The 15,765-nt window shown below is 48.7% G+C and overlaps 1 protein-coding gene across 1 annotated transcript in view; it reads right to left on the bottom strand.

Annotated features, from left to right (window-relative positions):
• The window catches only part of COL5A1 (collagen type V alpha 1 chain), a gene marked incomplete at both ends in the record, with an annotated part of 124,897 nt that extends 122,482 nt beyond the window's left edge, over nucleotides 1-2,415 (bottom strand). The window contains one exon of the mRNA XM_079544550.1: nucleotides 2,316-2,415. Within this exon, the coding sequence (XP_079400676.1) occupies nucleotides 2,316-2,415 (100 nt within the window). The remainder of the gene's footprint in view (nucleotides 1-2,315) is intronic.
• Between the last annotated feature and the right edge of the window lie 13,350 nt (nucleotides 2,416-15,765).

The raw sequence follows: 15,765 nt of genomic DNA, 5'->3' as shown, positions 1-15,765 counted from the left end.
CTTCCAAAAGTTTTCACCCAAAAACCCAATCCAACTTTACAGGCATTTGTGAAAGCATTGACAGACTCCAACTTTGTCTGTGGGTTACATTTTTTGTGTGACATCATCTGTTGAAATATGGGAAAAAGTGAGCTGGAAGGGCAGTGCTCAGAGGCAGTTCAGTTCGTGTCACTTTGGGCATTGCGATTTCTCTGTTTGCTCTGGAAACCTTCCCTCCTGGGTTTCTTCCCTCTTTCTTTGGAGCTATTGATGGATCCGCATCTGAGAACCAGCACAAACGTTTTATTCCTCCACGCACACAGAAAACTGGCTAAAATGAAAATGAAACAAACAATCTGGGTTGAAAGACAACCCGAAAAAAAAACTTGGATAGATGCTAAAAAAAAAAAAAAACCCTCCAAAGTCTGTTAGTCGACATCATCAAGAGTCCAGACCCGACTCCTCCCTCATCTAAATTAGTTGATGTCCTATTAGGAGGTTCATTAGGAAAGCTCAAAGCTCTTTGCAGCAAGAGCCATTAGGTGGAGCAGAAGCTGGCCCTACTAAAGCTCTCCAGCCACCACAGCATCGCTGCTCCAGCTGGACCAGACTCCTGCAGCTGCAACCCAGAGCGAGCCAGGCGTTCCAGCAAGGTTACCTGGTGGCTCTAAGGGCGTTGGAATGAAGCCGGCTGAAGGGCAGACCCTGATAAGCTGTAAGGCAAAGGATGCTCTTAAAGGGTTGAAACGCGAGTACGGCTGCAGACAAAAGGGGGAAAAAAAAGAAAACGTTGTGATCTTTCTTTCGAAACAGTTGTGATTGTGTTAGTTGAAAACTGAACTACGGCCCGAGTCAGAGAGCCGGCTGCACTCAAAGGAACCAGGAGGAGCCAGCATTGCCCCAGCGTTCTTCTGGTCAGAGCTCCATGAGTCTGCACTGTGACAAACTCCAGCGGCAAACTCCATTCGCTTTTCCTGGTGTTCCACAAGCATTTTACCCCCTGACCAGCCATTCATTTTCTGCCCCGCTCACATCTGCGAGCAAACCAGCAATGAAAGCTCTCCCACGTAGTACTTTTTCTAAAGGTCATTTCAGATACAACGAAACGACAGCAATTAGCAAACGGGCTGCTGTATACAGAATCCCCCCAGCGTTTGTGCTGTTTGTGCCACACAAACAGCCCCACAAGCACTGCTACTTTGGGCTCTGCAGGGAAGATGCCAGCCCTGGGGAATGGAGCAGCAACACCAAAACCCAGCCAGCACAGCTCCACGGGCATTGCTTTGTTTCAGGTCACCGTGCCAAACTCCATCTTCAACTTTTCAGACTTCAAAACGAGCTTTGCCAGCAAGCCGCTCCTCAGTCTGTTCCTTCCTAATACGACTTAAAGAGATCCCGGAGCACCAATAGCTCCAAACATCTGCTAAAATCCCAGCAAACACCCTGAAAACTTGCACAGCATTCCCACAAGCACGCAGCCTGCTCCGGTATTTCGCGTTGAGCCCGGGGAAGGCAGACATTTGGAAAGCAGAGCTCTCAAAATGCACTCCAGCAAACCAAAGCATCCACTTGGCAAAAATCGAGTGCTCAGTCCCGCTTCTGCAGGGCCATACAAATGACACTGTGGGGTTTCTCACTGCATGCCCAGCGCTGTTCCACATCTGCTGCTTCACTGTGTTTTCCCTCATCCCACTCAGGAGTCATCATTTTAGGGAGAAAGCCCATAAATTGGGGTTGGGGTGGGAGGAGAGGGCAGAGAACACGCCTTGAGATGCCGAGCAAAGTCTGCAGGCTTTGGTGCATGAGATCTGCTCGGAGAGGAGAGCAGATTACTTCTGGACTAAAGTTTCTTCCCCACGGGGAGAAGAGCTGTACGAGAAGCGAGGCTTCCCGTTGATTAAACACAGATACACGCACAGCCACGTAACGAACTGCAGCCTCCAGAAACACATCTCGACTTTTTGCTCCAAAAAGAAAAGAAAAAAAAAAAAAAAAAGGAAAGAAAGAAAGAAAGAAAAAAAGCAGCACAGCAAAGGCAGATCCTCTTGAAGGAAGACGGAGAAAGAACTGCTTTAACTTTTTTCCCCCCCTTTTACGGGCCCCCTGACAAACGGCGCTCGGACCCGAGCAGCTACAGGCTGTCGGGTTGTGGGGTTTTTTTGGCTTTTTTTTGGTTTCTTTTTTAACTTTTCGTACACGGACAAACCGCGTCGCATCGCACAAAGCCCACCCAGAGGGCATCGCGTCTCCTCGCTCCGGCTCAGCGCCGCAGCTCCTAAGGGGGGTAGGGGGGTTGGATGAAGGAGGGGGGGGTCCCGGGGGTCCTGCCCGCTTACCTGCCCGGCCCAGGGCCGCGGTGCCCAACAGCACCAGCGCGACGTGCAGCTGCCAGCTCCGTATCCAACTGCGCCTTTTCCATCGCGTGTGCGTATCCATGGTCCACAAAAAAACGGGGCACCAACTCGGGACAATTTGAGGGGAAGCAAAGAAATAAACAAAACAAAACAAAACAAAAAAAGGCAGCGAAAAAAAAAATATAAATCGCTGGGGGTTTCTTCTCTTTCTCTTCTCCTCCCCCCCCACCCCGCCACCCACCCCCCGAGAGCAGCCGCTTTATAAAGCCATGGGACGGCTACTGAACTGTCGGGGGCTCCTCCGCGCTCCGCTCCGCCGCGCTGCCCCCCGGCCCCTGCCTTCTCCTGCAGCGAAAACTTTCTTTCTCTTCCCCCCCTCCCTCCTTCCCTTTTCTTCTTTTAAACCCAAGGCGAGACTTTGTCAATCTCGGAGCCGCGCAGCAAATCAGGGCCGGGCGGAGCGGCCCCCGGCCCGGCCCCCCCGCCCGCCCCCCGCGCCCGGCCCGGCGGCAAGTTTGAAGGCTGTCGGACTGTCCCGGCCCCCAAACGATCTCCCCTTCCCTTTCCCTGGCAGCTGACACGGGATGCAGTGGTCCCGGTTGCCCCCGCTCCTTCCCCAGTCCCGAGGTGTGGGGTGGGGGGGAAGGGGGGAGGGCTTGGAAGGGGACACGGTGGCAAAAATGCGAGGATTTGGTAAATAAGATAAAAGGAAGCAGTCATTGCAAAGGAGGGCAGGAAAGCAGCAGCAGCTGCTTGCTGTCAGCTTGCCACAGGGCCCAGCCCGGGTTCTGCTCCTGTTGCTCTTCCTCTCTCTGAGCCACAGAGCACTACAAATGGTATAAACATCGGCTTCAAACGATGGCACTCGTTCTGGCACTGTACAGCAGCAGTGCTTGCACAGCACTGGGCAAAAGCAGCCGTTCTGACCTCCCCACATTGCATCCTTCTGCCCCAGGATCTTGGCAGAGGATGGACCTCACACTGCAGGACGAGGTGGCTCAACGCTGCTGAGCCCCCAAATCACACATCATTGAGGCAGAAAGGATAAAACAACCAAACAGCCTTCTCTCTTAATTAAAAGGCATTGAAGACACTTGCTAGCATCAATACTTTGCTGTCAGTGCCACTTAAAGATCCAAACAATGCCCATAGATGGCATGCACCCAGGTGAAACGTCTCTGTTCTTGTGACTTCAGCAACTGGAGTCACACTGAGCTCCAAAGAGCAGTGATTTCACTGATTGACTCATGCCCTCAGCCACACCAAAGCTTTCCAGCCCTCCCCAGTCTTTTTAGAGCAGCATCTTGAGGGCCTTCGTTGCTTTTAGGGGATAAACCATTGCTTTCACTCAGACTCCTGCACTGCCTATGGGTTTGGTCATTCAGCACGGCGAAGACCTGGGCAGTTGCTGGCCATTTCTGCTTATCAGGAGGGAACAACACATAGTTTAAGGGCCATCCATCCTGTTCCTTCTTTGGAACACCTGTAGGAAGAGGATTCAGTACAACAGGGGCTTGCACAGAGCTCCAGCTGCTTGCTTGACATCAATCCTTAACCTGCTGGAATGAAAGATCCTTGGAAAGGTAGCTGACATCAAGTGGCACATCAAAACCCACGAGTACAGGAGACCAAATCCCACCAGATCTGCAGAAAGGAGCGAGAGGAAAGCAAACGTTGCCAGCTCACTCAGCTAGCAGCCTAAGGAAATCATTTAATGGTTCAGTGGAAGAGAAGGATCGGAAATACTTCCCTTCACCCACCTCAACCTGTTGAATTCTTTCCCCTTCCCAGCAGCATTGCTGCAAAAGTGGGGGGGCTGCAGCATGAGCTGCAATATGAGGAGATTGCCTGATTAAACTATTTCACCAGGGAGGTGAGAGGCACGTGGGCTGCCCCACGCCAGGAGCTGGGAGGCACGCAGTGTGTGCTGGCTGCAGCTACGCGCAAGGTGAGCGCAGTGCCAATGGCACTCCCAGGCACGTCTCAGATGAAAGCCTCTTCCAGTATACCCACCTTTCATGAGTAACCATGTGGCAGGAGGCTGGCGAGACAAATTAAGCTGTGCTCTATATTCGGGAGGAGCCTGGAGGCACGTTCTTGCAGTACAAATAACACCTGTGCATCCCTGCAGACATCAGCGCTGAGCGCACGCTGGGTGCAGCCCAGCCATGGCACTGCCCATCAGCACTGCTCATCACACTCACAGGAACAGCTTCCCGTGGGCTCTGGTATGGGACAGAGGGAGATACTGACTCTCCCCTCAGTCATATGGAAAGAAATCATCTCAGATGTATGGATACAGACTTAGGGCAGCTACAAGCACAGCACACCCTGCAGGTTGCACAGACCTACCTAACCAGTAACCCCTCTTGTTGTGATAGCAGAACAAAGCAATAACTCAGTCTGCAAATCTTTCTATGGATGCTTCATCTCCTGCTCAGAGGCCCAGGAACCCTCACAGGGCACCAGCATCCGACTTCATAGAATCATAGATTTCTTCCTCCATTACACAAATGCCAGCCCCCCTCGTCTTCGCGCTCCAGATGTTGCTGGCATTTCAGATTGCACAAACAGCTCATTGTTTGGGAATGAGACCCTTTTTGTCTTCCCCAGATGCAAGTGAAAATCCCACTAACACCTGAACACTAGCCAAAGTGTTAAAATCCCCAGCCCTTTCATAGAGCAAACAGCAAAAGGAAGGATTTCTGGTACACTGAAAGCACTGCAGACAAGGAAATCAAAGCAGGTCAGAGCAGCACAACCCTAACTTACAACCATACTCCAAATACTCCCAAAGTCCCACTCCAAAAGCAAGCCAGAATACCCAAATCTCAACTCTCATCAGATGTGAAGCTAGTTTGCTTTACCTAGCAGCTGAGAACACAGCTCAGGGAGTTTTGCTGAACAGTACAAGTCTGAGTTTCCAGTTGCTTTCCAGGTGATGTAGAAGCTTGCACAGACCTGTTTGCCCCTCCTCAACAATAGCAGAGCAATACAGCATTAAGCTTGTGATAGCAAACTGGAAAATTCCAGCATTCACGTGCCAAGTTTAAAGAGCCAGCCCCTGCCTTGGAGTTGCCTGGGTCTTCCATACAGTGCTGCAAGCTCCCAGCAGCTTCACACCAGATGGGTTTGTTCACTCCAACTCAGACCCTCCAGCAGTCAGTCAGGGTAACATCCCAATAGCCAACAGCAACTGCAGCAGTTGTGGATGGCTGAATATCTCTAGGGAAATGGCAGCTCTTTATAACTGTATTTTTACAGCTAAATGCATCTTGAACTCAGCTGAGAGAGGGAGATGTTGGCAAGCTTTCCACAAGACCCAGGATACGTGGGTAAAATAAACTGATAATCATCCATGTGCCATGAAACCAGTCAGAGACAAGCATTCTGCCAAAGCACTCCAAAGCATTCTGTGATTCAAAAGTAAATATTGGGATAATCAGAAATACTCCAGGTTGTACTGATAATAAGTTAAATCCTATGAACGCCTGCCAAGAACGGGCTGAAAATGAAACTCTTAGAACTGCTTGAGCTGTTGCATGAATAACCAGGAAAGACAAACGCTATCAGGAATTACTTCAAATGCTATTCAAGGGCAGCACGCAGTCTGTAAAAAGAATTTCCCTCCTTCCTCTCCAATCAGATAAAGCACCTTGACTCCTTGTGAAGATGTAGGGCTGTTGCGTCCATCCCCAACGCAACCTGCTTGAAGTGCTTCATGCTGAATCACAGCGCTGACCTGCAACCTCCCACCTCTCAGACTCAATTTCTGTGACAGACCCCCCCCCCAGATGTGAAACACAGGGTTAGAAATACTTCTCCTAGTTAAGATTTTTCCCTCCCAGAAAGCCAAGCTGCAAAACAAGAAGAAAAACCAGCACCACTCCAGCATTAAACACCTGCTTTGGCTTCGCAGTGCTGGGAGCTGGGCAGCCCGCACTTCAGCCGTTCTGTTGGAAGTTCAGATCTGATTTTTGCCATGAGGTGGCACCAGGACAAACCCCATCAGGGGAGCGAGCAGCCAGCACGAGGTGGGGCTTGTTTTTTGTGCATTTAAACGTTTCATAGTCAAAGAGGCTTGTTTAAGAGAGGAAATAGCATTATGAACAGACTTTCCACTCCTCCTCTTTTTCCAGTGTTGCTGCCTTCTCTTCAGCTCAGTGTGAACAACTCCAAGCCTTGTGTTTGAACAGCATTGATATTAAGCACAGGGACAGAAATCACACCACAGTGCCTGCAAAGGATGAACTCAGTTCACCCCACATCAGGCTCCTCTCTGCATCCAGTGCCAGCCTGAGAGATGGACAGGAGAGCTGCTCTTCCCTCTCCTTATCCCCATGTCCCATTTCTTCATGCCCTGTGATCTATGGCCGATGGCCCAGGCTAAATCCTCCACCATCTGTCTAGACTTCATACAGATGACCCCTGGTGCTGCAGAAAGCTTTATGTTAAGGCACGAGGACCTGGAACTTACCCTATGATCTTCACAAGGGCCAAAAAAAAAAGAATAATAATTGAGGTACTCCTTTGTTCCTCAAACTCTGGGTGACCCTAACACAGGCTTTGCTGAGTACAGGCTACAAAAGTCAGCTTTGAGCTCTAGTTTGTCCATCATAATCATGGCTGAAGATTAGAGGTGAGCCCTACCACAAGGCTTGTGTGCAGGTCCTCAATTCCCAATGGCCTCCAGGGTCAGCCTTGTGTGCCATTAGGGATATTTCCATCTAGACCACTGGTGTTTATTTCCAAGTGCCTCCACCAGAATTGCTTTCAGCATTCTTCCCCAGGGATGAAAGGGGATGGACAGGACACAAATGAGCAGATGACAGCTTGCAATCCATGCATCTTCTCTTTATGCACGCTAACAGCAGTCACTGGGACTTATTTTTCTCCAGTAGTTGTCATGTTTCTCATTGCTATTCCAGGAATGCTGATGAACAGCTGTGCTGGGGTAGCTGATTTTCCAGAAATGAGGCATCCCACCTCCCTACTACCTTACATTCCCCAGAATAATGAACTGGACAGATGTGATCACGTCCACCAGTCATTCCTTGTTACCAGCCTCTTTGTGTGATCAACATTCTGGTTTTTGCCAAATACTCCATGCACAGTTATTTGTTATTGCTCAAGGTCAGCTTTGGTGGCTTCTAGGTATAAACAAGCTTTGTGTTGTACCAAGAAAAAGGCCTGCATTTCATTTTCTCCTACCACAATTAGCTAATTACATTCTTCAAGATGCCTTCTTGCTTCATCAGAGATGAGCTGGAATCCTACCCAGGGACGTCCTGAACCTGAAACAAATTGCTGGAAATCTTGGGATATAAGCTGAATAAGAAACTGAAAGTTGTAAATCTTAACCCATAGGATGTGGAATTACTTTTGCAAGTCTGACACCCACGTTCCTGGGCATCCACTCCACAGCCATGAGTAAAGCTGGTGGTTCTTTTTCATCACAGCAGTTCCTGAGCTCTATACTGGCAAAAGCTGACATAATTCTTGCAGCCCATGCTACCTGAGTGCGCTGCTTGCGTCTATGGGAGGGTGCAGCACCTAGCAGGTAGAGTTTATGGCTTGAACAAGAATGGAATGGAAATTAAGCGGCATAAAATTCAGTCTAAGGTAGAAGGAAAATGATCTGTATATTAAGGCCTCCTTAGGAAGGTCAATTAGAGCTCCCAAAGGAAGCTGTGAGACATCCGACGGCATGAATCACATCAGATGGGTCTGCACAGAACTCTGCATGGTTGGGAACGGTCCCACTCCCCCATCAGTGGGCTGAGAGAGACCACGGAGACCTTTTCCATTTCCACTGCTGGTTTCTGCAGCTCAGTAATCCTGCAAAAATGTGAATTTCACAAGAACGGGTGGTCACAGCACTGCCATGGAGCAGCATCACTCATAAATTCCTCTGCTGAGGAACAGTAACTGACCCATGCATCCCAAAGGGCATCAGGTGATGGCCCTTTCTTTAGCCCTCTCTCTGAAATAGAGCAGTTCAGACCCAGAGGCTTTCATCCAGACTTTCCCTTCTCTAACATTCCTGTCAATTAACCCTATAAACACAATTTATAGGCAGCTATTTTCACTTGTAATTTTTGCTGCCTTAAAGACACTAAAAATGACACATTCCCCAGATTCCCCTTTGATTTCCTAAGATTACAGGTTCATTCCACTGAGGTCTTCTGGAGTGACAAAGCCCTTAATTTGGTTGTCTTTTTACCCCTGGTCCAAGTAGTGGTTTAGAAATTATGAGAATACAAGGATGCTATGTTGTACCACCCAGCCATCAAAAAGCAATCCAGACAACAGACCACAGCCACGGCAGTCTAAGCTGCATTCTAAATAAAGAGGGGAAATATAACGTCAGGCAAAGCAGTCATTTTTGTGGATGAATCATGCAAGGAATCCTATCCAGCTGCCGAGTGGTCTCTGACATGACTAATTTCTACTTCTGTCCGTTCAGTCTTTCCAGTAAGTCACCTTCTCAGACACACCAGCACCTTGCCACAAGTCCCCACAGTGACTGCAGTCCCTCTTCCTGCTGATGAGATTTCCATTTTGGGTAACTCTGGGGCAAACCAGACAGCTTCAGTGCTGCTGGATTTCCAGGTTGCAGCACCCGTGTGTCCACAGTACTCCTACAGAAGCACAGTGTCTGTCAGGAGGATGATGTGCTCCAGTGCTGGTGGTTTTTTGCAGCTATCTGAAGTTTCAGGTCAGCTGGCCGTTCCTCCTCAGACCTCTCCATACAAATCCGAGATATTTGGGCCACACATTTTCATCATTTCCCCTCTACTCAGCACTGGTGAGGCCGCACCTCGAGTACTGTGTCCAGTTTTGGGCCCCTCACTGCAAGAAAGATATTGAGGCCCTGGAACACGTTCAAAGGAGGGCAACAAAGCTGGTGAGGGGTCTGGAACACAGGGCTGATGAGGAGAGGCTGAAGGAGCTGGGAATGTTCAGCCTGGAGAAGAGGAGGCTCAGGGGAGACCTCATTGCTCTCTATAACTTCCTGAAGGGAGGTTGTAGTGAGCTGGGGGTCGGCCTCTGCTCTCGTGTCATCAGTGATAGGAGCAGAGGGAATGGTTTCAAGCTACGGCAGGGGAGATTCAGGCTGGACATCAGGAAGTATTACTGTTCAGAAAGGGTGGTCAGGCACTGGAATGGATGCCAGGGAAGCGGTGGAGTCACCGAGCCTGGGGGTGTTCAAGGAAAGGCTGGATGTTGTGTTGAGGGACATGGTTTAGTGGGAGCTATTGGGAATAGGTGAACGGTTGGACTGGATGATCTTTGAGGTCTTTTCCAACCTTGGTGATTCTATGATCAGCCATGCAGAATAACCCACCAGCACTTCGCATCTCTTTGAAGATCCAATCTAGAAAATAAAGAACAACAGAGCATCAGTCCTAATTGTTTTCCCCGAGGCATAAAAAAATGTTTTCACTAAGCAAAACCACCGTGTTAGGGACAGGAGCATACAGGCAGAGCTACCTAGCTACATGCATGCCTACCACTGGCTCACACTTGCAGTCCCACTCCCACACCCTCCAGGAGAGCAGAGCACTTGGCAGCTCATGACACCTCCTGGCTGTGTGGCTCCCACACCAATGGGTTCCTAACACCTACCTGCCCTGGTGCTTTTTATTTAACTTCTCCTACAGCCTTTTTTCTTCTGGCAAGGCTTCCCTGTGGCTTTGTGTTCATAAATCAGGAGGCCAGAGGGGATTGAGTTTCATAGAGGCCAGGGGGCTTTGCTGAATTCTGTCTTGCTTGAACTAAAGTATCTGTTTTAGCAAACCCAGCAAGCTTCTTGACCTGACTTATAGTATAGCAAAACAAGGGCAGAAAACTCCTTATTTTGCTTGAAGAGTCAAGTATAACAGTTTTGTCATGGCACTGCTGAGAGAATGGAAGGTCTGAGGAGAGATCCTCATCCCAGACATTCTGCTGGGTCCAAGGCTGATTTATGTAAGGGCCCTTTATACCCTTCTGGCAGCGTGAAGAGACCTTGAACTGTCATCATTACCTTATTGCTGTTGGAGATATCATGTTTGTGTCATACCTGGCCTTAAGGAGCAGCTTTTCTCCCCCTCAGTCCCTGGCTTCAGCAGTAGAAATGCATACCACCTACCCAAGATGCCCAGCCAATTTAAATCAACGCAGCTCTAAAAGCAATGAAGCTCCACCTTCCTTTGAATGAAGCTGACTTCTTAACCACCAAGCATTACAGTTTTTAATTTCCAAATCTCAAGAGAAAATTCAGTCCTTTTCCAGCAATGCATTTCTAATCAGACAACTCGTGCCCCATACGTGGCTTGTTTGCAGGGTCCTGCCTACACTTTGATCCACCCTATGGGCAACGTGAAACAGCCTGCTGTAGAAGCAGGGTACCCATGGCTTAACTCACACAAAGTCAAAGCAAGATCAGAGATTCCAGGACTATTCACCCTAGGCCTGTGCTGTGCTAAGCTAGCTATTCATTTTAGGGATATTTTAGTACAGATTCCACTCCTAAGCATATGTGTATTTAGAAAGACAGAAGAGACTTCAGATGAGGGATTCGATTGACAAAAGGTCACCAGCAAACATGACTAATCCATTATGCTGTTAAACAACTCAACGTGCAGGGGTTAATCAATGCTAGCCCTCAGTCTAATCCCTCTTTCTGCTAAATAACTCACTGAAAACAAACTTTGCCTACTAATGTTCTGGAAAGGAAGATAAATGCATACGAGGCTCGAGAAGGTTCAGTTTTCAGAGCTCTCAGTTGCTATAAAGCCTGACCAATGTCAGCTGGCCAGATGTTATTTCCATCCTTGCAGGGATAGGGATTAGTAGAAGCTTGGTAGGCGCTGTGCCAGCTTATAAGAGTCAGAGCACCGGGCTCCTTAACCTGGTTAGCAGGGCCGTCCTGCACAGACAAAGCAAGAGCCTCCATTCCCTCAGGGTTTCTGCACATATTCCAGACCCCTATTTATAGCCATGATTTGTGCTTTTACAAGATGGTAATTTCATGCTGCTCATAAATCTTGCCCTGAAAACTGGTATTTGTAGGTCAGCGCGGAGAGGAAGCCAGCAACCAAAATTGCTGAACTTCTGCAGAAACAGTACAATTGGACCACAAACACTGAAATGCAATTAGGAGGAATCAAAGAAGCCTGTGTTGTCTCTCAGGTTGGAAGGGGACACATTTGTTCCATGAGGATCGGCGGCTGCTGCCTGCACATTGAGGAGGTTGTTTGGGATACTGCTTCTGTATGCCAGCCAAGTTTGGGCTGGCAGGTCCCATCACTGACATCATGTCAGTGTCCATCTCCTGTTTTCTTACCTCTCAAAAACTACATTTTCCCTCAAAACAAAGGCTATTTCTTTAGACATTGAAAGATACTGGGAGGAAACAATAACAGAATGGACATAACAGAGGAAAACCCAGACACAAACGCTAACTTGTCCATAAGACTGCATCCCAGCGGCTCTGAGGGAGCCTTGCAGGAGCCCATCCCCCTGGAATAAATGGCCAATTGCTGTAGTCATGTCAAAAGCAGTTACTGCAAGCTAGGATCTCCGAAATGCAGTCTCACGAACCATATTTCTTTCCCTGTTAGTGGTTACAAGACTAATAACTACAGAAAACTGTTATGGCCATGCCCACCCTTGAATTCATCACTGCATGCTGCATCATTGAAGGAAAGCAGCTTTTACTCCAAATGCCTTCTTTTCACAGGCTTTTCATAACGAGGGCAGAGGGGCCCACTTCCCAAAGAAAAACAACAAAAACAATTTTCTGAGTTGCACACAGATGCAAATGCATTCCAATTTCCAAATCACTTCACTTCTCATTGCAACAATTTTGCCTGCCTCTGATTAGCTGTAAGCGACTTGTAGGATGTTTGCTGCTTGGCTAAGCACCTCCAGCACTTGCTGCTTTTCTAAGCTAAATGATTTTTTTTTTTTTTATGTGCCACTGGAAATCACGAGGCACACAGAAGAGCTCCTCAGTGAATTTGCTAGCTGCTTCTTGCTCACTCAGTTCTCTAAGAGCACCTATCATGGAGTACACCAGAGCCACCCAATTAAAAGGATGCGATTACAAAGCAACGTGCTAATCCAAAGCTAAAAATTCAGAAGTGTTAGAAGTCTCCTCTTAAAGAGTCTACAGGTGCCCTCTGCCTACTGACACACCTGACGTGCATTGTTAGAACTACATAGAGGCAAAGAAATCCTATTGCCCATGAGCTTCTACTTGGCTTCATTGGTTGGGCTGCTGGGTTTGTCTCATGCAAGAAGGCCCAGGTGCTGAGAGTTGATGTTTGAATAAGGACAACCAACCCTGGGAAGTCAGCATGGTGTTCCTGTATGTGGGATTACCATCCCTCCCCATCATGCTAGGCAGCGGCAGCAGCACTGCAGCCCCATTGCCCACTGCTGGAGGCTCTCTGCTGGGTGGCCCCATGGGCAGAGCAGGGGGCTGGGCTCCCTACAGCAGCTCTGACCTCTGCTAGAGCAGGAGGCAGCAAATGTGGAAAGCAGATGTGAGTGGAGTGAAGGAAGTCAGGTTTGCAGATGACAAGGAAAGGAAACACGGAGCAGCCAGCAGGAACAGCACCTGCTCCACTAAAGCCAGCGGTACGCTCCTAGCAGCAGAGGCAGGCACAAATCAACCAACCAGTTCTCTCTCACAGCCTCTCCTAATGTCTTAGCCCAGCAGGAAGCAGTCTAGCCTCTCACAGATTCCAAGAAACAGCAGCACAGATAGAGCTGAGGACTTCCAGCAGCAAGAGGTGCCCAGCTCCCACCTGGACTGGGAGCTCGCCATGGCAGCCAAGGGAGAGCACCTTCCCCAGGGCAGCAGCTTGGTCACAAGCAGCCTGAATAATTTCCCATCCCCTTTCCTGGCTCTTTGGTGGATCAGCCACTGAAGCTCGGCAGCAGTCCTGCACTGGGCTGCAAAACCACTCTGAGAGAACCACTCAGTGCTGCATATTTAGAGACCCAGCACTGCCTCCCTGGTTTGGAGCACAGATTAAAACCCAGCTGCAGAAGACGTAGGAATGTTCCATACAGGTGTTCATCCCACAGATTGCTCGCTTTGCTGTTGGCAAGCTCTGAAACATGTCAACATCCTTCATAGAGAGCTCTGAATAACATCCTGGTAATTCTTCACCTCTGACTTTGCACGTTATCTGCATTGGGGCAGGACAAGGGAGAAGGTCAGAAGTGGCTCTTCTCAGGTGCCAAGTGCCCTGGGTTAATTCAGTACAAGTCCCAGGGTACTGGCAGGTGCCAGTCATAGGTTCATGTACAGGGAGAGTCACATCCCAGAAAGTTCAGATTTTGGCATTTTAGCTGAGCTGTGTCCTAACCCTGGGAGCATCACAGATGTGAGAGTTAAGTTTCCTAACAGAACTCTATGCTGACCTCTTCAGCGCCTGCATTTTTGCATCCCCAAATGAGCAACCAAATACTTCTGAATATCTGTACTTCTCGAGTCTATAGTTTAACCATGGACCATTGAGCAAATTCTTCAGACAGGTTGGAAACACGTTTATGGAAATATCAGCCTAGAGCCCACTGAAAAGTCATTATCTCTCACACAAATCCCTATGGCTTAAATACAGACAAGCCCAGCTCACTCTGCCTTTTCCTTGCTATGAAGAAGCTCTCTCAAGAGCAGAGAGGAGGGGATGTTAGCCTCCCAGAGCACTATTTGAAAGCAAGAGCAACCTCCTATCCCAACAGTGGTTCACCATGCTCCATTTGCATCCCGTGGTTCAGTCTCACAATCAGTGCTTACCCCGTGTGACATGGCAAAGAATTGCCTGGTGGCTGTTTTATCTGCTGCTAACTGCAAGCTTTCCTCCCTGGTGTGCTGCAGCAAGTCTGACATGCTATGCTTGATAAAAGCCACACATGCATCATTCTTATCATCCTTTTCTGCTCTTCTCTACTGGAGTCTCGTAGTCACTGGAGCACAGAAGAATCCTATCTTGCAATGCCTCAGTGAGGCTGAGCACCTCAGCTCACAGAAACTGTGCTTGCCAGCACAGGTACCATCTAAGGCAAAGTGTGGCAGTTCAATTCATGTGTGGGTCTTCCCAGAGGCTGAGATTGTAACTCCTGCACAAAACTGAGCTTTGCTCAGCAAGCTTAACGCACAACAGAACAGAGACTGCAATTCTGACAACAGCAGCAGCATCACAGCAAGAAAAGTGAGTGGGGGGAAGCAAGTTTGGGCCATTTTCACAGAACTCCGGGGACAGATGGACAGAACTTGTCCTGGTCTCTCTAAAGAGGTGCACAATGAATATAAAATAAAGCTCTAAAGAGCAGAGGGCAGCACAGACAGCAATGGGCAGGAGGGCTGTGGTCACCTCCCAGCAGGCTCCTCCAGCACTGGGTGGGAATATCACCTTTTCTCATGCAGGCACTCCGAAGGTTACACAATAAAACAGCATGTTTTCATCATTGTGCTTAAGCTGAAAGGCAGTTAGCTGCACAGGGTTATTCATCTCCTTGCTGGGTATGCTATGCTATGGAGTTAACATTATGAGGTTAAACAGGGGCTCTGTTGTTTCCTAGATGCTGCAATGGCATTGATAGCCCTGGGGATGAGAAGAGCTTCACTCTCCAGCCATCGCTCCCATCTCTTTTAAAGCACAGTAATATGAACAGGAGATAATCTCCAGGCTTTGTTAGCAAGAAGGCAGCAGAACCCCACCTTTGTGGCTTTTGTTAATTCCATGAGCATCCTTTTTGTTAATTCCATAGAGCCCTCTCTCTATGCACAACATCCCCTGGGGCACTCACTGTTAGTTTCTCTGAAGGAAGAACCCTGGTGGTTTTGCCCCTTTCCCAAGTGCAGCTGCCCTGATGACCACAACCACTTTCGGGGGGAGGCAGACAGGCACCTACTAGCAATTGCTCCCAGCTCACGTATTGGAGGAACCATGAGCTCTAACAGCTGTAATAGAGGCGCACACACACAAAAATATTACTGCCACAGACACAAAGCTTTCACTGAGTCTGATTTTTGCCTGGCTACACTGCGGGCAGCCTGCACACACTGCGACCAGCACAGAGCACCTTGGGCTTTCTTTTACGACCAGGGAAGATTTAAACATGAGAAATTTCGGGCTATTCAATAAGGCTAACTGAAAATAAATCTCTTGCAAGAAGAAGAACAGCACAGTATATCAACTGCCTCCTAAGAGCTGAATTACTTTTGGCTTCGCTGCCTTCATCACTTATCCTGTCCAGAGGTTTGAAAACAGTGCAGTTACAGCTGACAATACACACTGCACAGAGGGCTGGGGCCAAGGCAATCCCACTCAGTGGGACATGGGCCATCATCTTCACCGCTGCCTTCCAAAATGAGCAAAGCAATTTGCATTTCTCATGCATACCGTGGCTTTCTTTTGATGCAAAGAGG

The sequence above is a fragment of the Tetrao urogallus genome (assembly GCF_951394365.1).
Source record: "Tetrao urogallus genome assembly, chromosome: 19".
Taxonomy (NCBI): domain Eukaryota; kingdom Metazoa; phylum Chordata; class Aves; order Galliformes; family Phasianidae; genus Tetrao; species Tetrao urogallus.
This window is presented reverse-complemented; position numbering and strand designations above follow the sequence as displayed.